At 43.8% G+C, this 23,910-nt stretch overlaps 2 protein-coding genes across 4 annotated transcripts in view; both read right to left on the reverse strand.

Moving 5' to 3' along the window:
* Positions 1–893: 893 nt before the first annotated feature.
* PSENEN (presenilin enhancer, gamma-secretase subunit) lies at positions 894–3,183 on the reverse strand. The gene is made up of 3 exons (XM_089479161.1): positions 2,994–3,183; positions 1,431–1,535; positions 894–1,240 (listed from the first exon to the last, which is right to left on the reverse strand). Exons 1-3 carry the CDS (start codon positions 3,052–3,054, stop codon positions 1,101–1,103), a joined length of 306 nt encoding a protein of 101 aa, XP_089335287.1. The 5' UTR covers positions 3,055–3,183; the 3' UTR covers positions 894–1,100.
* A 7,507-nt stretch (positions 3,184–10,690) lies between these two features.
* Positions 10,691–23,910, reverse strand: part of KMT2B (lysine methyltransferase 2B) — a 63,797-nt gene continuing 50,577 nt past the window's right edge. For 2 of the 3 annotated variants that reach the window (XM_089478582.1, XM_089478584.1), the window contains exons 25-37: positions 23,161–23,239; positions 20,599–20,753; positions 19,020–19,235; positions 16,784–18,308; positions 15,429–15,524; positions 15,066–15,172; positions 14,513–14,650; positions 13,981–14,055; positions 13,395–13,572; positions 13,054–13,161; positions 12,115–12,198; positions 11,778–11,907; positions 10,691–11,570 (exon numbers count right to left, since the gene is read on the reverse strand). In XM_089478582.1, coding sequence (XP_089334708.1) covers positions 11,295–11,570; positions 11,778–11,907; positions 12,115–12,198; positions 13,054–13,161; positions 13,395–13,572; positions 13,981–14,055; positions 14,513–14,650; positions 15,066–15,172; positions 15,429–15,524; positions 16,784–18,308; positions 19,020–19,235; positions 20,599–20,753; positions 23,161–23,239 — 3,167 coding nt within the window. In that variant the 3' untranslated portion in view covers positions 10,691–11,294. Of the gene's footprint in view, positions 11,571–11,777; positions 11,908–12,114; positions 12,199–13,053; positions 13,162–13,394; positions 13,573–13,980; positions 14,056–14,512; positions 14,651–15,059; positions 15,173–15,428; positions 15,525–16,783; positions 18,309–19,019; positions 19,236–20,598; positions 20,754–23,160; positions 23,240–23,910 lie in introns of all 3 variants that reach the window. The other variant, XM_089478583.1, reaches the window with a different exon arrangement.

The raw sequence follows: 23,910 nt of genomic DNA on the forward strand, positions 1-23,910 counted from the left end.
CTTGAAAACATGACAAGGAAAAGACTGTCCCTAACTCTGCCCCATCATCCTTTACAATGGGTGCATTTTTCAGAGAACTTGGAAGAAGAGCCAAGTTTGCCTCTCTTGCCCATCACGAACCAAGGTCTCTGCAATGTGAGAAGAACTCAGAAAGGAGGAAGGTTATCTTGATTTGTGTTGGGTAACCACAAGTGGGTGGCGAAACTAACTGATTTGTTGTTGCAAACCACCACTTGGTTACTGAATTTGTGAAGCCTACTACCAGAAGAAGAATAAGTAAGCCACCTGTCCCAGGTAGCAGATACATGGGAGCAAGGAGGAACTGTAAATGCAGGAGCTGTAGGTTCCATGTTCAGGCTGGCCCAAGCTTGCTCTCAGATGCCATCCTTTTCAGATCTGTCCCATCAATGTTGGAGTAATATTCAGCTGTGAGTCTATCTGGCTTCTGGACATGAAATATAGAGTGCCATCTTCTCCTTTGCTGCAGGAAGCCAGATACCATGGAAAAGGACTCTAGCACCAAAGTGGACTTATGTTTGCATATATCACAACAGGATAGCAGCCTCTGTTAGTCTTCCTCCAAATGCTGGCTAGAGTATCTAAGAAAGGTGATACTTCGAAAGTATCTAACAGTGAGTATGGTTAATGTTGTCTTTCCTTCCATCAGACATGACATTCTGAGTCGGGTGTTTGTTTGTGTGTCCTTTCTAGCTACTTGTGCTCCCCACAGGTTTGTACAACCCCTATGGGAGTTGTTACCTTGTTTCTCAAGGATCTCATTCAGAGCCAGTGTAGCTAAAGAGTTACACAAGACAAAGTCCTGAGTTAAGCTATGACATTTCCTCCCCCACCCACATTTTCTCCCAATACAATCACATTGTGGGCACATCAGAAATAGATAATCCCAGATTTATTATTCAACTCTGAAAAAGGCTGCAGCTACAGAGACTTCTGTGAAGCAACAGAACGGCAGCCCAGCACAATTCTCCATGACTTAATCTCGCCCTGGTTCCATAGAAGGGGGAATGAGGAAAAAAAGAGACAGTCCATCCAAAAAGTTTAAAATCTTCCTGTTGCTGCCATCGAGGAGGAGATATTTGTCAGGGGGTCCCCAGGGGGATAGTGAAGGAGAGGTAGTCACCGAGCTCACCCCAACCTGCCCGGCGTGCCTGGAAGATGCTGATCCATGTAGTGAGCACAATCACCCAGAAAATAAGACCCACAGCCGAACGCTGGACATCTGGGACAAGAAGAGGTTGAAATGAATGAACTTCCTTTCCTTTCCGGCAGTACAATATCATCTTCCCTTTGAAAACGTCTAGGCTCAGTTCTATGCCCTCTCCGACACTACAACCCTGTGACCAGCAACCCACCCTCTAGTGCCCCACCATTCGATAGGATTGCATGTCCCACTTCCCACAACTACTCACAGCGTTTAATCTGTAGCTGCTCCGTGTATGCTGGCGCCAGAAAGGCCTCGCGGAAAAACCAGAAAACGTTCACCAACCAAAGGAAAGGGAGCAAAGCAAAGCCACCTGTGAGACATGGGAGAAAGATATGACATTATTTCTCCATCAGCATCTGTGTCTAGAGAGAATGCTTCTCTTTTTCTGGTATTTTAAATGGGTATTCAGCAATGGAAAATGTCATTAGCACCTGCCATGTTTGCTATATTCAGAGGTGTACGGTGGAGGGTTTGGGGGATTGTGTTATATTGCTGGTGTTGCGTTCTGTTTTTATTGCTTACTGTAATCTCGCCTCAATCTGTAAGGAGACGCGGGATATATAAATAAGCCTTATTATTATTATTATTATTATTATTATTATCACTACTATGACGACGATGATACAAACAGGAAAAGTTCCAGTAATATCCCAAAATATGTATTTCCCCCTTGCCCTCTCTCTCTCTCTCTCTCTCTCTCGCATGCATATAAACATAGAGAGAAAAGAAGGGCAGGTGCATTGTAAATGCACAAGATCTATGTGTTTGGGCAAAGTAATCAACCAAATCCATGACTTGTGCATCATTCTCTCGAATTACACAAATAACACATAATCCATTTTTAACCTTTCAAAGGCTCCATACAGACAGGCCAAAATAAAAGCTGCTTCGGGTCACTTTGGAGGTATGCTGTTTAAGTGACACACGCATCTGAAGAGGCCAGAAGCTGTGCTCTAGTCCTTAAGACTGGATTGTGGCTTTGGTGCGGCTTCTGGACTCTTAGGCAGCATGCAGCATTTAAACAGCATACCTCCAAAGTGACCCGAAGCAGCTTTATTTTGGCCTGTCTCTATGGGCCTAACTTGTCTTTTCTGTACTTATTGGATCTGAAAGGTAACGGCAGCAAAATAAGCGGCAATCTGACAGACGTGTTCAAATCCTCACACGGGGTCAGCGCAACTTTCTCAGCCTCACCGGCCTGAAAGGGTTTTTTTGTGACGCAAACACAGTGAAGATGAGGGAAGAGAAATGATATCCTCTGTCCTCAGGGCTTGAATAGTAAAATATTGAACAGAAGATTAGTGTTTCCAACGAAAGAAATCTGGAAAGGACCTAATGAACCACCTCTTTGTTATTATTATTCTTTATACAATGCCAAACTTCCAACTTAATATAGTAAATAGCATTGCAAAGACATGACTTCATGAGATCTTCCATTTTGATGTCGCCCAATGGGAAATATAACTATAAATCATCATATTATTATTGTTATCATTACTATTATTATCAGCAGGGCTATCCTATCACCTCTTGACCGTCTCTTCTCCAGGCTAAACATCCCCAGCTCCCTAAGCCATGGTTCCTTCCCATTAAACCTATTTAAAGAGAGATAGAGAGAGTTGTGATGCCACAATAAACTACAATTCCCAGGATTCCCAAGGCAGGGCACTCCAAGCGGTCCTGAACTGGATTATTTCCGCAGTGTGGACAGGAGCTAAGCTTAATCTGGATCCAGATCCATCTCCCCATGTTACTCCCTGTCACTCACCCAAGTAGTATTTCCTACAGAGGTTGAGCTTCTCCTCGTTGGAAACTCGCTCCAGGTTCATCCTGGCGCCGAAGGAGGCAGAGAGAGAGAGCCTTCCCGGGAAGGAGCACCAGGGACGGGGCTCCCAACACTCACAACCGACCCTTCCCTGGGAAGCCAGCCAACCACCCACCCACCCTGAAGGAGATTGACCCTCTTCCGGTCCTCGACATATACACAAAATGGCTACTTCCTCAAAGAGGCGGCCGCAAAGAACCCTGGGATTTGTAGTCAGCGCTGCTGGGAAAGGCCTCTCTAGCCGAAACGTAGATATAGAAATGCATAGAGAGACACAATACAATTGAGGGGAGCAGTTTTGTTTCTCAGGCGACAGAGGCTGCATCCACACTGCAGAAATAACCCGCTTTAACACTTTTTCTGGTTGAAGGCTATGGAATTCTAGAGCCAGGGTCCCCTCTGGGCCCCACAACATACTCCATCTCCCAGAATCCCATAGCCTTGAGCCAGGGTCCCCTCTGGGACCCACAACATACTCCATCTCCCAGAATCCCATAGCCTTGAGCCAGGGTCCCCTCTGGGACCCACAACATACTCCATCTCCCAGAATCCCATAGCCTTGAGCGGGACGTACTAAAACAAAGGACAGTACTTGCCCATAAGGAAAGCATACTTGCCCATAGAGAATCATTGGAGATTGCTTGCCCATAGGAAATAATGGAGATTGCTTGCCCATAGAGAATCATTGGAGATTGCTGGTCCATAGAGATTCATTGGAGATTGCTTGCCCATAGAGAATCATTGGAGATTGCTGGTCCATAGAGATTCATTGGAGATTGCTTGCCCATAGGAAATAATGGAGATTGCTTGCCCATAGAGATTCATTGGAGATTGCTGGTCCATAGGAAATAATGGAGATTGCTTGCCCATAGAGATTCATTGGAGATTGCTTGCCCATAGGAAATAATGGAGATTGCTTGCCCATAGAGAATCATTGGAGATTGCTTGCCCATAGGAAATAATGGAGATTGCTTGCCCATAGAGATTCATTGGAGATTGCTTGCCCATAGGAAATAATGGAGATTGCTTGCCCATAGAGAATCATTGGAGATTGCTGGTCCATAGAGATTCATTGGAGATTGCTTGCCCATAGGAAATAATGGAGATTGCTTGCCCATAGAGATTCATTGGAGATTGCTGGTCCATAGGAAATAATGGAGATTGCTTGCCCATAGAGAATCATTGGAGATTGCTTGCCCATAGGAAATAATGGAGATTGCTTGCCCATAGAGATTCATTGGAGATTGCTTGCCCATAGGAAATAATGGAGATTGCTTGCCCATAGAGAATCATTGGAGATTGCTGGTCCATAGAGATTCATTGGAGATTGCTTGCCCATAGGAAATAATGGAGATTGCTTGCCCATAGAGATTCATTGGAGATTGCTGGTCCATAGGAAATAATGGAGATTGCTTGCCCATAGAGAATCATTGGAGATTGCTTGCCCATAGGAAATAATGGAGATTGCTTGCCCATAGAGATTCATTGGAGATTGCTTGCCCATAGGAAATAATGGAGATTGCTTGCCCATAGAGAATCATTGGAGATTGCTGGTCCATAGAGATTCATTGGAGATTGCTTGCCCATAGGAAATAATGGAGATTGCTTGCCCATAGAGAATCATTGGAGATTGCTGGTCCATAGAGAATCATTGGAGATTGCTGGTCCATAGAGAATCATTGGAGATTGCTTGCCCATAGGAAATAATGGAGATTGCTTGCCCACAGAGAATCATTGGAGATTGCTTGCCCATAGGAAATAATGGAGATTGCTTGCCCATAGAGATTCATTGGAGATTGCTTGCCCATAGAGAATCATTGGAGATTGCTTGCCCATAGGAAATAATGGAGATTGCTTGCCCATAGAGATTCATTGGAGATTGCTTGCCCATAGAGAATCATTGGAGATTGCTGGTCCATAGAGATTCATTGGAGATTGCTTGCCCATAGGAAATAATGGAGATTGCTTGCCCATAGAGAATCATTGGAGATTGCTTGCCCATAGAGAATCATTGGAGATTGCTAGTCCATAGGAAATAATGGAGATTGCTTGCCCATAGAGAATCATTGGAGATTGCTTGCCCATAGGAAATAATGGAGATTGCTTGCCCATAGAGAATCATTGGAGATTGCTTGCCCATAGAGATTCATTGGAGATTGCTGGTCCATAGGAAATAATGGAGATTGCTTGCCCATAGAGAATCATTGGAGATTGCTTGCCCATAGGAAATAATGGAGATTGCTTGCCCATAGAGATTCATTGGAGATTGCTTGCCCATAGAGAATCATTGGAGATTGCTTGCCCATAGGAAATAATGGAGATTGCTTGCCCATAGAGATTCATTGGAGATTGCTTGCCCATAGAGAATCATTGGAGATTGCTTGCCCATAGGAAATAATGGAGATTGCTTGCCCATAGAGATTCATTGGAGATTGCTTGCCCATAGAGAATCATTGGAGATTGCTTGCCCATAGGAAATAATGGAGATTGCTTGCCCATAGAGATTCATTGGAGATTGCTTGCCCATAGAGAATCATTGGAGATTGCTGGTCCATAGAGATTCATTGGAGATTGCTTGCCCATAGGAAATAATGGAGATTGCTTGCCCATAGAAAATCATTGGAGATTGCTTGCCCATAGGAAATAATGGAGATTGCTTGCCCATAGAGATTCATTGGAGATTGCTGGTCCATAGGAAATAATGGAGATTGCTTGCCCATAGAGAATCATTGGAGATTGCTTGCCCATAGGAAATAATGGAGATTGCTTGCCCATAGAGATTCATTGGAGATTGCTTGCCCATAGGAAATAATGGAGATTGCTTGCCCATAGAGATTCATTGGAGATTGCTTGCCCATAGGAAATAATGGAGATTGCTTGCCCATAGAGATTCATTGGAGATTGCTGGTCCATAGGAAATAATGGAGATTGCTTGCCCATAGAGATTCATTGGAGATTGCTTGCCCATAGAGAATCATTGGAGATTGCTGGTCCATAGAGATTCATTGGAGATTGCTTGCCCATAGGAAATAATGGAGATTGCTTGCCCATAGAGATTCATTGGAGATTGCTGGTCCATAGGAAATAATGGAGATTGCTTGCCCATAGAGAATCATTGGAGATTGCTTGCCCATAGGAAATAATGGAGATTGCTTGCCCATAGAGATTCATTGGAGATTGCTTGCCCATAGGAAATAATGGAGATTGCTTGCCCATAGAGAATCATTGGAGATTGCTGGTCCATAGAGATTCATTGGAGATTGCTTGCCCATAGGAAATAATGGAGATTGCTTGCCCATAGAGATTCATTGGAGATTGCTGGTCCATAGGAAATAATGGAGATTGCTTGCCCATAGAGAATCATTGGAGATTGCTTGCCCATAGGAAATAATGGAGATTGCTTGCCCATAGAGATTCATTGGAGATTGCTTGCCCATAGGAAATAATGGAGATTGCTTGCCCATAGAGAATCATTGGAGATTGCTGGTCCATAGAGATTCATTGGAGATTGCTTGCCCATAGGAAATAATGGAGATTGCTTGCCCATAGAGAATCATTGGAGATTGCTGGTCCATAGAGAATCATTGGAGATTGCTGGTCCATAGAGAATCATTGGAGATTGCTTGCCCATAGGAAATAATGGAGATTGCTTGCCCACAGAGAATCATTGGAGATTGCTTGCCCATAGGAAATAATGGAGATTGCTTGCCCATAGAGATTCATTGGAGATTGCTTGCCCATAGAGAATCATTGGAGATTGCTTGCCCATAGGAAATAATGGAGATTGCTTGCCCATAGAGATTCATTGGAGATTGCTTGCCCATAGAGAATCATTGGAGATTGCTGGTCCATAGAGATTCATTGGAGATTGCTTGCCCATAGGAAATAATGGAGATTGCTTGCCCATAGAGAATCATTGGAGATTGCTTGCCCATAGGAAATAATGGAGATTGCTTGCCCATAGAGAATCATTGGAGATTGCTTGCCCATAGAGAATCATTGGAGATTGCTGGTCCATAGGAAATAATGGAGATTGCTTGCCCATAGAGAATCATTGGAGATTGCTTGCCCATAGGAAATAATGGAGATTGCTTGCCCATAGAGAATCATTGGAGATTGCTTGCCCATAGAGATTCATTGGAGATTGCTGGTCCATAGGAAATAATGGAGATTGCTTGCCCATAGAGAATCATTGGAGATTGCTTGCCCATAGGAAATAATGGAGATTGCTTGCCCATAGAGATTCATTGGAGATTGCTTGCCCATAGAGAATCATTGGAGATTGCTTGCCCATAGGAAATAATGGAGATTGCTTGCCCATAGAGATTCATTGGAGATTGCTTGCCCATAGAGAATCATTGGAGATTGCTTGCCCATAGGAAATAATGGAGATTGCTTGCCCATAGAGATTCATTGGAGATTGCTTGCCCATAGAGAATCATTGGAGATTGCTGGTCCATAGAGATTCATTGGAGATTGCTTGCCCATAGGAAATAATGGAGATTGCTTGCCCATAGAGATTCATTGGAGATTGCTTGCCCATAGAGAATCATTGGAGATTGCTTGCCCATAGGAAATAATGGAGATTGCTTGCCCATAGAGATTCATTGGAGATTGCTTGCCCATAGAGAATCATTGGAGATTGCTGGTCCATAGAGATTCATTGGAGATTGCTTGCCCATAGGAAATAATGGAGATTGCTTGCCCATAGAGAATCATTGGAGATTGCTTGCCCATAGGAAATAATGGAGATTGCTTGCCCATAGAGATTCATTGGAGATTGCTGGTCCATAGGAAATAATGGAGATTGCTTGCCCATAGAGAATCATTGGAGATTGCTTGCCCATAGGAAATAATGGAGATTGCTTGCCCATAGAGATTCATTGGAGATTGCTTGCCCATAGGAAATAATGGAGATTGCTTGCCCATAGAGATTCATTGGAGATTGCTTGCCCATAGGAAATAATGGAGATTGCTTGCCCATAGAGATTCATTGGAGATTGCTGGTCCATAGGAAATAATGGAGATTGCTTGCCCATAGAGATTCATTGGAGATTGCTGGTCCATAGGAAATAATGGAGATTGCTTGCCCATAGAGAATCATTGGAGATTGCTTGCCCATAGGAAATAATGGAGATTGCTTGCCCATAGAGATTCATTGGAGATTGCTTGCCCATAGGAAATAATGGAGATTGCTTGCCCATAGAGATTCATTGGAGATTGCTTGCCCATAGAGAATCATTGGAGATTGCTTGCCCATAGGAAATAATGGAGATTGCTTGCCCATAGAGATTCATTGGAGATTGCTTGCCCATAGAGAATCATTGGAGATTGCTGGTCCATAGAGATTCATTGGAGATTGCTTGCCCATAGGAAATAATGGAGATTGCTTGCCCATAGAGATTCATTGGAGATTGCTGGTCCATAGGAAATAATGGAGATTGCTTGCCCATAGAGATTCATTGGAGATTGCTTGCCCATAGGAAATAATGGAGATTGCTTGCCCATAGAGATTCATTGGAGATTGCTTGCCCATAGGAAATAATGGAGATTGCTTGCCCATAGAGATTCATTGGAGATTGCTGGTCCATAGGAAATAATGGAGATTGCTTGCCCATAGAGATTCATTGGAGATTGCTGGTCCATAGGAAATAATGGAGATTGCTTGCCCATAGAGAATCATTGGAGATTGCTTGCCCATAGGAAATAATGGAGATTGCTTGCCCATAGAGATTCATTGGAGATTGCTTGCCCATAGGAAATAATGGAGATTGCTTGCCAATAGAGATTCATTGGAGATTGCTTGCCCATAGGAAATAATGGAGATTGCTTGCCCATAGAGATTCATTGGAGATTGCTTGCCCATAGGAAATAATGGAGATTGCTTGCCCATAGAGATTCATTGGAGATTGCTTGCCCATAGGAAATAATGGAGATTGCTTGCCCATAGAGAATCATTGGAGATTGCTTGCCCATAGAGAATCATTGGGGATTGTTGGCCCATAGAGATTCATTGGAGATTGCTTGCCCATAGGAAATAATGGAGATTGCTTGCCCATAAGAAATAATGGAGATTGCTTGCCCATAGGAAATAATGGAGATTGCTTGCCCTTAGGAAATAATGGAGATAGACCCCACAACATACTCTAACTCCCAGAATTCCATAGCCTTGAGTCAGACAACAAGTCAAAGCGGGTTATTTCTCCAGTGTGGATTCCAAGTTTCTCCAGAGGGAGTTTGTTTGCCATTGCCTTCCTCTGAAGCTGAGACAGTGTGACTTGCCCAGGGTCCCCCCCTCCCCAGTTAGGTTTCTATAGCTGACAAAGCACTCAAACCACTGCACCACAATGTCTCCTGTTGTTGTTAAGCTGCCCCCTTGTTGGCCTTGACGCTTGGTGCCCCCATAAATGTTGCACATCCATTTTGAATTGTGGTGCCCAGGACTGGACACACACAGTAGTATTCCAGGTGAGGCCTGACCAAAGCAGAATGGAGTGGCACTATTACTTCACACAATCTAGACACTACTACCAATAGAAGTATAGTGTCTAGATCAAGGGAAGTAATAGTACCAGTCTATTTTGCTTTGGTCAGGCCCCACCTGGAATGTTGTACCTGGGCACCACAATTCAAAATCAACATTGAGAAACTGGAGCCATGTTTCCAAAGGAGGGCGACTAAAATGGGTCTGGAAACCATTAGGGAGCTGGGGATGTTTAGCCCGGAGAAGAGAAGATTAAGAGGTGATATGATAGCCCTGTTTAAATACTTAAAGGGATGTCATGTTGAGGAGGGAGCAAGCTTGTTTTCTGCTGCTCCAGAGACTAGGACCGGGAACAATGGATGCAAGCTCCAGGAGAAGAGATTCCACCTCAACATTGGGATGAACATCCTTCCTTGGAGTGCGGTGGAGTCTCCTTCTTTGGAGCTCTTTAAACTGGATGTCCAGCTGTTGGGTGTGTGTGTCCTCTGAGAGTTCCTGCATGGCAGGGGGTTGGACTGGATGGCCCTTGGGGTCTCTTCCAACTCTAAGGACCTTATCACACTCGAGGAATCCCGCTAAGAAACAGGATTTAAAGTAGGAAAAAGCCCACAAATGCAGGAGGTTTATCACACAACGTTGCTGCAAACCTGAAATAATGCGAAAATATAGCAAACATAAAGGGGACAAAAAAAAAAAACCCACCTTTACGTTCGGTTTATTTTCGCATTACTTCAGAAATGTCATGTGATACACTTCCTGCATGTGCAGGTTTTTTCTACTTTAAATCTACTTGAAATCCTGTTTCTGAGCTAGTGTGATAAGGTCCTATGATTCTCTGCTGCTGAAGAGAATAAGACCTGGAGCAATGGGCTCAAACCACAGAAGATTCCACCTAAACATTGGGAGGAACTTCCTGACAGTAAGAGCCTTTCGAGAGTGAAACACACTCCCTCAGAAAGCAGCAGAATCTCCATCTTTGGAGATCTTTGAATGGAGGCTGGATAGCCATCTGTTGAGGGTGCTTTGATTCTGTATTCTTGCATAGGTTGGACTGGATGACCCTTGTGGATGGCTTCAGACACAAATGCACACCACCTTGTAGAAAACAAATTCTCTTCAGCCTGAACTTCAGGCCAATGGAAGCCACACAATACAGTCGTGTCAAAATTGCATTTTATTTAAAATTATACCAACAAGAATCCAACCCTTTACCATCTGAGTTGACTGAGCATCTTAAATAAAAAAGTGCATAGAAAATAAACAGGTTTAGAAATTTGTACAAATATTTACATCCTCCTGGGTCTGAAGTTTTTTTCTTTTTTAAACAGAGAACCTAATGCCGAGGGAAGGGGGAAATCACAAAAATCTGAAGTACAAAATTAAAAGGATGTTCTTACCCCATAAATGAGGAAGGGGAGGGGGGGAATATTAGGACTATAAAGCAGATGGGCACAAGTAAGGGTCACCCATCCTATACTTGCCCCATATCTCTGCTTATTGTAACTTTAAGCCACAGACTCAAAAGCGACGAGACCACTGCCAATAGCTTCTTCTGCAGTCCACAGAAAAGGGGTATAGCAGTTGCTCCTTGGAGATGAGTCACTCTCAATTCTGTGACTACACTCAAGAGATAAGACAGTCCTGCTTGGAAAGGAATGGCGAGGTTAAATTCCCTCCATGCCATTCAGCATGCCACCCAACATCAGGGTGGTGCTGGGACAGCATATGCCTCTGGGAAATCTGGATAGGGCTGAAGTCTTTTAGTTGAGGAAGCGACGGCAACGCTTGGCTCCGCAATTGCAAGGCAGCTTGCTCCCAGCATCCTCAATGGGGAATTTGTAGTCGTAGGTCAGTTCCTCACCCCGGAAGATCCGCCGCAGGGCAAAGATCACAATGTGTTTCTGGCCCTCGACATGGATGACACGCGAGTAACAGTTGGGCTCACAGGAGTGGTTGATGAAGCGGGCAGCATTGCCATGCATTGTGGCGTCCACCACATCAAAGTCATCAATGCGGAACATGTAGCATCCAATGCCCTGCAAGCACAAGGAGGATTAAATAATAAAATTATTTAGGGACCTCAGTCAGGGCTCTAAAAAGTTTCTTTTTAAAACTGCAACTCTTTTGTAGTCCAAAAGAGTAATTTTCCCAAGCTCTTCCAGGTCGTTCCCCACCAACTTCTGCAAGTCCCATTGTCATTTCCCATTATATGAATGGCCCTATCCTTCCTTGACCATCAGTACCTTGCTGTCATAGTATTTTTCACGCTTGTCCGTAAGCACTGAACGGATAACAATGCCTGAGTACTCAATAACCATCTCGCCTGCATCAATGTTGCGCTTGCAGAAGAGACCTCGACCATGGATGGCTGACCTGGAAAGGAGGAAATATCACAAAAACTACACTTAATGAACAGAATTAACATAGCAAGCTAAAGTCAAACTAATGAGCAGAGGTAGATTTATGTTTATTTATTTATGTTAGAAGCCAGTAAAATGAACAAGCCTACTCAAGGAATTAGGAAACCCTGGGTTGTAGCACAAGGACTAAAACACAAAGTGACTGCCCTGGATTCGTTACCTGTATACGCCCACAGCTTCCTTGGAGGTTTTCTTTAGATGTCGAAACCGCATTGCCATGGGAAGCTCCAGGCTGGTAGCTCGCCTAAGAAAAAACAGGCCAGAAAAACTCTGTGTGGGGTCAGGTTCAGGATTGCCTAAACAATTATAATAACTTGAGACAGATTTTCAATAAAAGTCAATAAGCAAAAATCAGACTGCTTTTAAAGTGAAGCTGAGTGTAGGAATGGCATATGTGAACTCTCATTGATATTGTGGTTTTAAGATCTTTTTCTGTTTCTATGGGGAGTTCCTGGATATGCAGATGTTCACTCGGCCTCCTTAGTGCCAAAGATCTAATGCTGTGTTCTGCCAAAGCATTATCAACCTTTATATAAGGCAAGGTTAAAACATCTGGTTAGGGAAATAAGTATTTGTCTACTAAACCAGAAAGAAGAGGGTTTTTGAAAATAACTGATCTCTTTCCACCCTCCTTTTCCCTTAGCCATAACTCTCAATAGGGGTTGTTGCTGCTGAGTTTAACATTATTATTTGGCTATTGAGGATTTTGAACTGTGAAGACCTATAATCAGCTACAGAAGAAGAATTTGCCCCTTTTAAAATCCTGCATGGTTCATAGCTGGCTTGAATTCTATTTGAAAGAAAGGCTGGACATAAATCCAATAAATAAACAAATTCCTGATTAATTTCAATTTATCCCTCTTTCCCAGAGTGAACAAAAGTCATAACCACAGAGGACAAGATACCACAATATATGGGACATTCAAGAAAAACGTAGGACATTTAAAACTATATACTCATGCTTTTTAGTCATGTTCAAAATTGACTTTTCCCAATACTTGTTTTTCTAAGCCTATATATGAAGAGAGACCAAGTCAGCTTTGTGTCATCCACCTTTTCCCCAACTCAAGGTCAACAAAAACCAGACATGTCCGCTCACCTGGTGGATTTGAGCTGTACTTCATCTTCTTCTTCATCATAGGGGCCTCCCTCAGGAAGAACACGATGTTGTGAGGCCAGGAAATTGAACATATCAAAGGTGCATTTCCTGGAGAATAAAGGTAGTCCTGTCCATGTTAAAATGGTGCTGGATTCCCTGCCTAACCCTCCTTCAAATGCCATCTGAAACCTACATAAGGAACTACTTTGCCATTAACAATCATGCAAAAGATAGCCATGCCTTGATGTAATTTGGGGCTAACAGTACTTTTCTACATGCTACTCCAAGAGACCATGCAGCCATCACCATTTGGAAAATAACAAAAGGAGGGCTATACTCACCTGGCATAGACTTCAACCCGAGCACAGCCATGAGGATTGAGGGGCAGCTCTTCCTCCTCACCTTCATGCTGATGATAGCGAAATTTGTACTTGTGGCAGGACTTGGCACCATATAGCTGTTCCACCAGGAAGATAACAGCATCGTGGTGCATCCCCAACATGCGCACACCATTCATGCCTGCCAGAAAACCAAAGGCCTACAATTCAGCCCCAGACACATCTGCCCTGCTTTCTTACAGAGAGAATCCAAAGCCCCAAAAAATAATCCAGAGATTCCTCTGAAATAGCTGTCTTGGCTGTTTTCTGCTCTCAGGCAGGAATATTTTCATCTTTTGCTCCTTGTCATCCATTAGGATGCTAAGAGATGGGGGAAGTGATTTTCTCCTTGTCAAGACACATGAAGGAAGTGAAAAATGGGGACTGGGGAGGGGTAGGACCAGAAGATGCGGGGGAGGGATTTCAGACAAACCTTTCACACTGTGCCATCCAGCCTGCTAGACTGGTCTTATGGGGCCATCTGGCTCCAAGGGCTGAAACCATTCTACAGCATTAACCAACCCTCAACCCGGACACAACTGTTTCTTACCTGCAAATGACAGATGTTTGAGCCGGGCATTGATGCGAGCCTCTTGAACTTTTTCAATAACAGCTTTCCAGGCACCTGAGTGTAGAGAGGGCAGAGGTGATGTAGTTGGAAATCATCATCAGGTAATGTTCACCATTGTTGCTGTTGTGAGCCTCCAGATCATTTTTTATTCATAGGGTTTTCTTGGCATATTTCTTCAGAGGGGGTTTACCATTACCATACTCTGAGGCTAAGAGATTGTGACTTGCCCAAGATAACCCAGTGGGTTTTTGTATGCTTGGGTGAGGATTTGAACCCTGGTCTCCAGAGTTGTAGCCCAACACTCAAATCACTACATCACACTGGCCCTCCACTGTTGACCAGAGATACTTAAAATTTTCTTGAGCCAGGTGTAAGATTGTGGCAGCTGGTACTCAAGAGAAATGCACTGTCCATGTCATTGTGTCACTGTCCATGTCAGTGTGTCACTCATAGCAACTGGCTGGGAGGTTACAGAACCCAAGCATAATTTCAGATCATGTAGCTGTCTCACCATCAATGGTATCAGCCTGCACGTTGAAGCCATCCTCACTGGTGATCTCGAAACACAGGTGGGGTTGTGTCTTACGAGGCATCACATTCTCTTTGTCTTCCTGGTGAATGTTGTCCTCATCAGAACTGGACAGTTCCCCTGGAGGCAAAAAGAGCAAGGAAGGCTAAGTCTTTCAACTATGGTGTCTGGTTACAATCAGTGTGAAGGGGTCTGGTTTTCTATTGGGGTAAGGAGCTAAAAGAAAGGGAGTAGAGACTTCTCTCAACGGAACCAAATTACATCTGAAGAGAAATCAAACTATGGTGTCTGGTTACAATCAGTGTGAAGGGGTCTGGTTTTCTATTGGGGTAAGGAGCTAAAAGAAAGGGAGTAGAGACTTCTCTCAACGGAACCAAATTACATCTGAAGAGAAATCAACTGAGCAGGGAATATAGGTACTTTTTATCCTTGGGTAAAAAGTTTTTATCCCTGGATAAAAAGTATCAGGAGCTGGGCCACAACCTTCTGGCTGAACAATGACTACTCCATTCCTAACATGAAGACATACCTGTACCTGCATATCTATGCCATGCTGGTTCCAAGAGAGGCTCCTGGTTCTGTTCTGGGCTTCCAGGACAGGAGTGCAATGCTCCCAAACAAGGGGAATGCTCCATTGGGGAACTGCAGAGGCACAGAGGGGAGTTACGAGCCACACTAAGCAAGTATTTATGTATTAGTATTTGTGTACCTAGTAAAATTCTTAAAATTCACATCTCATATGTAGAAAACTTAATTTTTTTTTACCATATTTAAGAAGGAAAATAAAACAGAAAAATTCTCATCAGGTGGAAAACACCTGCATAAACACTGTATTTTCATCAAACATTTAAACAGCCTCAGGAAACAAGGATTCCTGGGGGCCCAACCTGATACTCACAGCTCACTCTCTCCAACAGTGTCTGTCTCCTCTTTAAGCTCATCCAGGTCTAGAACACCCTTTGTCGTGGGAGTCTTCATCCGCACCCTCCCAATGCTGTAGATCAAGAGATTCAAATTAATGTGTGCATGCAAAGAGTCTAAGAAACATGTCTGTGGGAGGAGTCCAAAGTGGAAACCAAGTTGCTGTTGAAAGAAGAAAGCTGGTTTAGAAACTCATGAGGACACAGCCTGGTGCAGTTGTTCTCTTGTCACACAACTGTAAGAAACTAAGGCAAACAATTGTTCATTTAGAGATCAGAACATGGTTTGCTGCACCTCCTTCCTCTGCTTCCAATATACAGGACTGAAGGATGATTTACCATCTGAGATATCTTATCAGATAAGAAGAAAAATCTGTCTGGATGTTCCACTGGAAATAAAAACCCAATTCAAGATTATAAGATATACCAGCATTTACCCAGCACAACCCCACCATTCATCAAAGTGGAGTTGGAAACTTGGAAGAACAATTTTCATGACCACTATGGCTCCTCTCATCAGCATTTTCTTCAAAAGCCAGCAAGGCCAGCCACAGGGTGTTGTCTCCATTGAAAAAAAATTACTTTAAAAAAATTAGAATTATAGAGTTGGAATAACTTGTACAGTTGGTAGCTGTGGACTTGCCATATGCTGATTCAAGCATCTGTGGATGCAAGCTGCATTGTCCCAAATGGAGGTGTGTGCACATGGCCACGCCACCATTGGGCACAATGGGGGCTGCATGCACATGCCATCATTGGGGACTTGAGCACCCACAGATTTGAGTACCTGCAAGGGGGGGAAATGGATCTCCCGTGGACACCATGGGCTGCCTATAATCCACACTACTTCCTGATGCAGGATTTTTAACAGACAGCTGTACAAACTCTGCCTGAAGATCTCTAGTTAGGGAGAATCCACACACACCCCTTACCATCAACAGTTCTTAAACAGTCTATCACCTATATCCCAGAGAACTGGTAAACAGTACATGTGACTCTCACAAAGTCCCATGCAGATATAGGATTTGGTCGCTGGGCCTTCCTTAAGGTGCAGCAAAAGTAGGAACAGTTCATTTTTGGATCACAGTTTCCAAAACCAAACAACCAGTATTTGATTTTCCAAAAACAAACATCTCCCAGCCTTCAGATGTCCCCTAATTCTCTCTTCTGGCTTGGCCACAACAATCTACAAGACATTAAAGAAGAGCTAGTTGACTATTTAACCACTATAAAGTTATTTTAGAATAATACTGGTTTGTTTTTAAAAGACAATCATTGCATTATGAACCTGGGAGGAACTGGGGATGGGGGAACTAGTGATGCCTGTCCTTACCCAAAGCCCACAGTATTGTCGGAAATGCAGTTATTAGCCAAGTGATCAGGAATAACTGTAGGTGACACAGACAATGGCTCCTCTTCATTGACTCCATCCAGCTTCACCTTCTTGACGGGTACATTTCCCACAAATGTGGAAACTCTCTTGACCCGGATGGCTGGGCGGGGACCAGGCAAGGACATCAAACCAGGAATGCTCAGCACGCCAGAATTCACAGCCACAGGCTGAAAGAGACAGGTCTGCTGGAGACCCAGAGAGGGTGTTACCAAAGCTGGAGTACCCAGTGCCAACTGCCCACCACCAACAGCTTGAGGTGTGGTGCCCACAACATTCACCATGGGCACCATACTGAGTACTGGACCTCGAATGGTCCAAGTGGGCAATGAGTTTGGAGTCAGGCCCAGAGGTGCCCGTAAAATGACTGTGCCAAGGCTGGGTGCAGGTGTGGGTGGTGGTGGTGGGTTCAGTTTGGCATCGCAGCTGGAGGCCTGCTCCCCATCTTGTGAGTTCAGAACGCCTTCTTCACCATGCACTTCTACACACATCTGTCCCATTTTATTCACAAGAATGATTCTGGAACTAGGCTTTTGCCCCTCAGGTCCCAGCACTTTTACCTCAGGGATGCCTGGCACCTGAGCACAACTAAGGGTTACAGTTGGGGTCAGATCTGGGGCAGGGTTGTGGTGGGCTGATTCAGTGCCATTGAGGCTAGTGGAGGTAGCAGGTGCTGGAGGCAGTGGCACTGGACTGAGACAGGAAGGCAGTGGGGCCTTACTCTCAGGGTCATCCATGTTCTTTAGTACAAAGTCCACAATGTCAGAAGGCAAGTCCTCAGGAGCAGGAGCAGGTCCAGCCAGTTCGCACTCAACCCTTGGCTCAGCTTGTTTGCCCTTGGCAGGGGGGTGTCCCCCAGCTGCATCGGCTTCACTGTCAGTGCCATCATCTATGCCGTCCAGCTGGTTAATGTGGGGCAAGGGGAGATCCAGAGGGTAAGAGGGGAGAGGTGACTCTCGCGTCACCACTGTGCGTGGGAAGCGAAAGTATCGGCTGGCCTCGCCTTCCTCCTCACTCTCACCATCACCCAGCTCATCCAACTGGGGCAGGTCCAGGCTAGGTGAGGGGGGACTTGTCCGTGGTACTTCCAGCTCTTCTTCCTGGAAAGGCTCGTCCAGGAGGCTATCATCAAATTCCAGGTCAGAGACATTGAGCTCAAAAGCCAGCTCTGGCGGCACAGGTGGAGATGAAGGAGGGGGTGAGGTAGGTGAGGTCCGCTGCCCATCAGAGGTAGAATTTTGCCTGAATTCACTCCCAGCTGTAGAATTGTCTGGGAGGGAAGGCATTGCCCTGAGAGAGGTGCTGGGGGGACTAGTCCTGTTAGCTGTGGCTTGAGGTGGAAACGAGGACCAGTGGGTCCGGAGGACACTGCTAGGGGACAAGGGGCTGAGACGTTGAGTACGGCGTGGAGGAGGGAAATCTGGATCACCCACAGTCAAGATGTGATGAGACATGGAAGATGCACTCCCTGCAGAAATAAGAAGGGAAGAAAATTAAAACAACAACAATAACAACACATTAATAAGATTGACTGAATGTAACTGACTGCACGGGCTACGCAAAGCATCAAGGCAGGCATCTGCATTAGGAATGCACTACTAAAACAAAGACTATGATATGGATACAGCAAGGGTTGCAAACTATTTTGAGCCCAAGGGGTGAATTCAATTTCACAGAAGTTACTGGGGGGCACATTTGAGCCCAAGGGGTGAATTCAATTTCACAGAAGTTACTGGGGGGCACATTCCATTGGTGGGTGGGCAACAGGCAAAAAGGTAGGACAAAAAACACCTGCAAAATTAATGGTGCTTTGGTATGATCACTTGTTGAATTGTATTTATATTTTGTCTTTCTTTAATCATCAGTTTTATAGGCCTGTTTTATTTCCACCTTGCTGTAAGCTGCCTTGAATCCCATGCTGGGAGAAAGGCAGGACTGACATTTTAAAAATTAATCAAATTCAGTCAATAACAAAGCCTTATGAGAGTATTTTCAACCTTTTAGAATAGGAAAAAGCCCTTGCAACAGCCGGGAAGCCAAGAAACAATGATGAAATCCAGAGGATGAGACTGGAAATGCAGAAGGGCTACAGATTCCCAACCACTCTCTTATAGCCATCATTTTATCATCATTTCCCAAATCTAACACATATGTTGCAGGCACCACTTAATGTACACACCAGGGGATGGCAACGGGCGGGATGACACGCCACTGATGGGCCTCCGAGTAGGGGAGTAGTTGGGCACTTTGATGCGAGCTCCAGTGAGAGATTTAGGCTTGGAGGCAGCAGGTTCCGGGGGTGGCAGAGGCCCAGGAGTCTGGGCAAGAGAGTGATGCTCCAGGGGTGGCATGGAAGTGGGTGCATCCTGAGGACACTTGTCTCCTATACTTGAATCTGAAAACAACAGCATGAACATCAGAGACAGAACATGGCAAAAGGAACAAAGGAAACTGTTTCTGACCAGGTCAACAATTTGTCCTGCTGGTCTCATCTCACATGCTCCAGGTGCTTTTTACCGGAACTGAACCTGCATGCATTGAGTTATGGTCCCTGGCTCAAAGAACAAGAGTGCTTCCTTTGCAGTACGGACAGGAATCACTTTGCTGATTAGCAAAATGGAAATTGGATTTCCCTTTTGGTAATCAGGATTTGGCTTCTATTACTATGGTAACAACTAAATTTGAGAGCCCATTGTCATTTGGAAACGGGGCTGATGAATCATATAAAAAAGTAAGACTAATGCAATACCTAATGGTAGCATGGCACACAAGCCCAGCATTATGCAAAAAGCCAATGTGAGTTGTCAGAGTGCTGGACTGGAACTTAGAAGGGCAAGGAACACATTAGGATGCTGAAGCCATTTTCTCTGACCACTGGAAACCCTAGCTCAACCTCCCACCATATACCAGCTTTGGAGTTCTAGATAAAATACTGCCCTCATAATTTCAAGTCTATTTTTCGCACACTATTTTTTAAAATGAATTTTATTAATCTTATTACACATAAAATCACACATCTGCAAACGTCCCTATCTAACAATCCATCTGTAACACATCAACTATTCAAAGTAATTGAATTTCAAAAAATATCTGCATCTGTTGTCGTTTCTGTTACTATAAAAATAAAAATGAAATAGGTATAATGTATACCACACTACTGACATGCATGGTACTTTTTAAACAGTCCACAAAAATTATCTCTCACCCTTTGCCCTAAGAAAGTAGATAATAGCAGATGTGGCCCAAAAGGATTTCTATTCTCTCACACTGTCAGCTGCTGTCAAAACAACCACTTACTGTATATAGTCATGTATAAGTCTAGAAATTTAGGTGAAAAAAATTGACTCAAGAAACATGAGTCAATTTATCCATGGGTCAATGTGAGTACTGTACTTTAATTCTTATTTAAAAAAGAACCATCCCCTGGTGAAAGGCAAGAATATAATCTGTACTGGAACTACTGACCCCTTCTATTCTCATTCATCCAGCCTTTAGCGTGAGCATAAACAGTTATGCTTGCTGGAATTTTATAAGTTCTTTGGCATTGTTTTCCTTTGCTTTGTCCTTTACATCATTTGTTAGATGTCCTTAAGATTTACCCTTGACTTATCTATGGGTCATATCAAAATGCATAATTTTGGTCCCAAAACCCATGAGGTCGACTTATAGCCATAATACTGCCATATCATATAGGGAGGAGAGGGATGAGATGATCCTCTTCCAAAACATGCCTTGCTAAAAAGTCAGACCAGGCTTACCTGATGCAGGACTGTGGACAATAGTGTGGTTCTCTTCCTGCTCTCCTGATGCATCTTGCTCCTCCTGGCTCTGCTTCGGGCGATACTCCAAGACACGGCACTTATACCAGCACCGCCTACGAGCATCCATTGTACTCCAATACATCCGGGAGCACCTTGAATAAAAACAATGTTGGCTCAATATTGGCCTTTGGGAGCTATGTAGCTATCTGCTCTAATGCACTGGTTCTCAAACTTTGTCTCTCTGTTGGATTTCCACTCCTATATTCCATGACCACTTCCATACTAGCTGAGATAAATGGTAATGCAAAACATCTGGAGGATCAATGGCTGAGATCTACTGTTCTACCCAACCTGACAATCAGGAAACCTATCTCTGTCCTAGAGACATACCTGCTCTCTGAAAGAAAGGTAGATCACAAATGCTAATAAGATCAAAAGCAGCTTCTGGTTGCTTCATGGATGTAGCATTCAGATGACACATGCCCCTAAAGCAGCCCAAAGCCGTTCTGAAGCCACCAAAGGTGGCCCAAAGCCACTAGAAAAAGAAGCAGAAAAAATCCACTCCTGCCAGCAACCTGTTTGGGACCACAGGAGTAGCCCACTTTGGGAGCTGGTCGTGTGGTCGCTATGGTCCCAAGCTGATTGTGGCCCAATTGCGTCTGGAGCGGCCAGATGTCACTTCTTGCCACTCATCTGCTTCACCTGCAAGTTTCTCTGGGTATAGTACAGTTTTATTAAGATTCCTGAGACACAATCTCTTGACTTATTTATGGGTTTTTTTAAAAGAATCTGCATGGCAACTGATGAAGTCAAGCTCTTCCTTTTGCATGGATTCTAAGAGTGTATTAGTTCAGCTAAGGAAGACTGTTAAAGAGAACCAATGGTCATGTAGATGTTGCTGTACTCTAGTTTCTATCAGTCCCAGCCAGCATAGGCATTTATCAAAGATGATGGGAACTGGAGCCAACATTAGGCAAACCATAGATTCCTTACCAATGGTACAAACATTTACTGGGTGAGAAACTATGATCAAATGATGAGACTGGAGAGCTTAGTGTTTTGTCACTACTCTGGATGGGACTAACAATGGATTTAGACCTTTTTAAATTAGGGTGATGACATTCCTCTACCATTCTTTATTCCTGAAATGCCAAAGCAGTTTATCTTACAACAGTATTAAAACCCACAAAAGACAGTAAGATCAAATAGAAAACAATTAAATAGTGATAAAACAAAAATAATCATTTAAATTCATTAAAATCACTAGAGGCAACTGAGTAGGGTGGTGGGAAATTTTCAGGAAAAATGTCTTCAACTTTTAATTTAAAGATTTGAGAGCTCACATGGCTAATGTAGATATTATATATTAATTCACAAGAGATCCATGTATATGTGTGTCATTTAAAAATAAAATAAAACTGAAATCTTGCAAAGGGCAACTTAATCCGTGTTAAGTGAGTTTTCATGCCAGTCTCTCTTCTATAATATCTTCATACCCAGTAAATTGATATGGTTTAAACAATCTAAAAATGTTGTTCTTCCAAACTGGTATGTCAACATCACTTTCACTGCAAACATGGGAGGGGATGGTTGTGTTTGCTGCAATAAAAGCGTCTTCTGGCACCTTAAAAACTAACAAGTTTTATTGGTTAGTGTCAATTTTATCAGATGAAGGGAGTATTGACTCAGTTGGAAGATTATTATAAACATGAGGTAAGGGATGCAAGGGAACTGAAAAGCTAAAAGTAAAAACATCAATCATTTCCTTGACAGTGTTAATTAACAGACAGCAGTTTGTCAATAACAGACAGTCTAGAACAGATAACCCAGACAGACTAGCATATATAACCTGAATAGTACACATATGCTGATGGAAAGCCTATTCAAGTCACAAGAGAAAGGAACTGAGCCTCCAGAGGAATACTTGTGGGTGGGACAAGGTAATCAGTGGGGCCAGAAGGAAAAGAAATGTAAAAGGTTCAAACTGTAATAATCAACTGAACAGTAGACATCAACAAAAAGTAGCTGAGTGGGAATACAGACAGCACAACTCACCTAAATGGGGCAATAACCCATTGCATCTGATGAAGTGGACTGATGCTCATGAAGACTTGCAGCAAATAAAACATACTAGTCCTAGGGTGCTAGAAGACTCCTTGTTATCACTTTCACTAGATATAATGCTCAAGCAGCCAAAGGGGACCCATAATTAAACAGAAAACTGCACTGCTGTCTCTGCCAATCAGGTGCCCTCCAGATGTTTTGAACTATCATCTTCAATATATCCTGATCATTGGCCATATTGGCTGGGGCTGATGGGGCTCCTCAGCTAAAGGCTTCCTAGCCCCACTGTAGAATTTAGAGACAAAGGAAGATTGTGAATAGTCTATAGACTCCCACAGCTGGTAAAGAATTTTAAAGTAGGCTGGTATGAAAGGAAGAGTCCAGCCGCACTCATATCCAGCCCCCAATCTTGGGTCGCCAGGTGAAGATCCCAAGACAGCATTACAGGATGTTTTTACAACAAAGATGGGCATCAACTTGGAATCTGATACTTACTGGTAGCCTACAGGGAAGAGGCGTCCCTCACAATCCGACAAGTCTGTCAGCATTCCCAAACTGTCTATCTTCATAGAACCTGAAATGGATAGATACAGAGTGAGCACCAAAGTACCTGTTATCCAGAAATGGCCTAGGGCCAAGGCAAAGGGGCAAGACATTTGCACCATGTGGTGCATTTGGGGTGTCAGTAAGACTGCAGAGGCAGAATGCAACAGATGTGTCTGACTTACTGGGCAAAAACCTCTAATAAATTCTTATGTGTGAAGCTCTGAAGAATGTCCCCATGGATGATGCCCCATGATAATTAGTGTAGGGCTAGGCAACCTGGTGACCTCTAGAATTTTGGGGCTATACCTCCTGCAAATCCCCAACAGGAGTTGTAGTCCAAAACATCTGAAGAGTACCAGGTTGCCTACTCCTGAATTACAATGTATGTGGGTAAGAGATGGGGAAGACTTATTGGATTTTCTGCCTCAGGTACCACAATTTATTTGCTAGCCCTTCTGGTAGCTGTTACAGAGCAGACACAAACATATGAAGCTGCCTTATACAAAGTCAGACCATCGGCTCATCTAGCTTTATAGTCTCTACACTGACTGGCAGTAGCTCTCCAGGGTCTCAGGCAGGGGACTTTCCCAGCCCTACCTGGAGACGCTGGGGACTGAACCTGGGACTTTCTGCATGCAAATCACGTGCTCTATCACTGAGCTACAGCCTTTCCTGTAAAAAGAACACAAGAAGCTGTCA

This window comes from Sceloporus occidentalis, unplaced genomic scaffold, assembly GCF_023333645.1.
Source record: "Sceloporus occidentalis isolate IW3139 unplaced genomic scaffold, rSceOcc1.0.p SCAF_13, whole genome shotgun sequence".
NCBI lineage: Eukaryota > Metazoa > Chordata > Lepidosauria > Squamata > Phrynosomatidae > Sceloporus > Sceloporus occidentalis.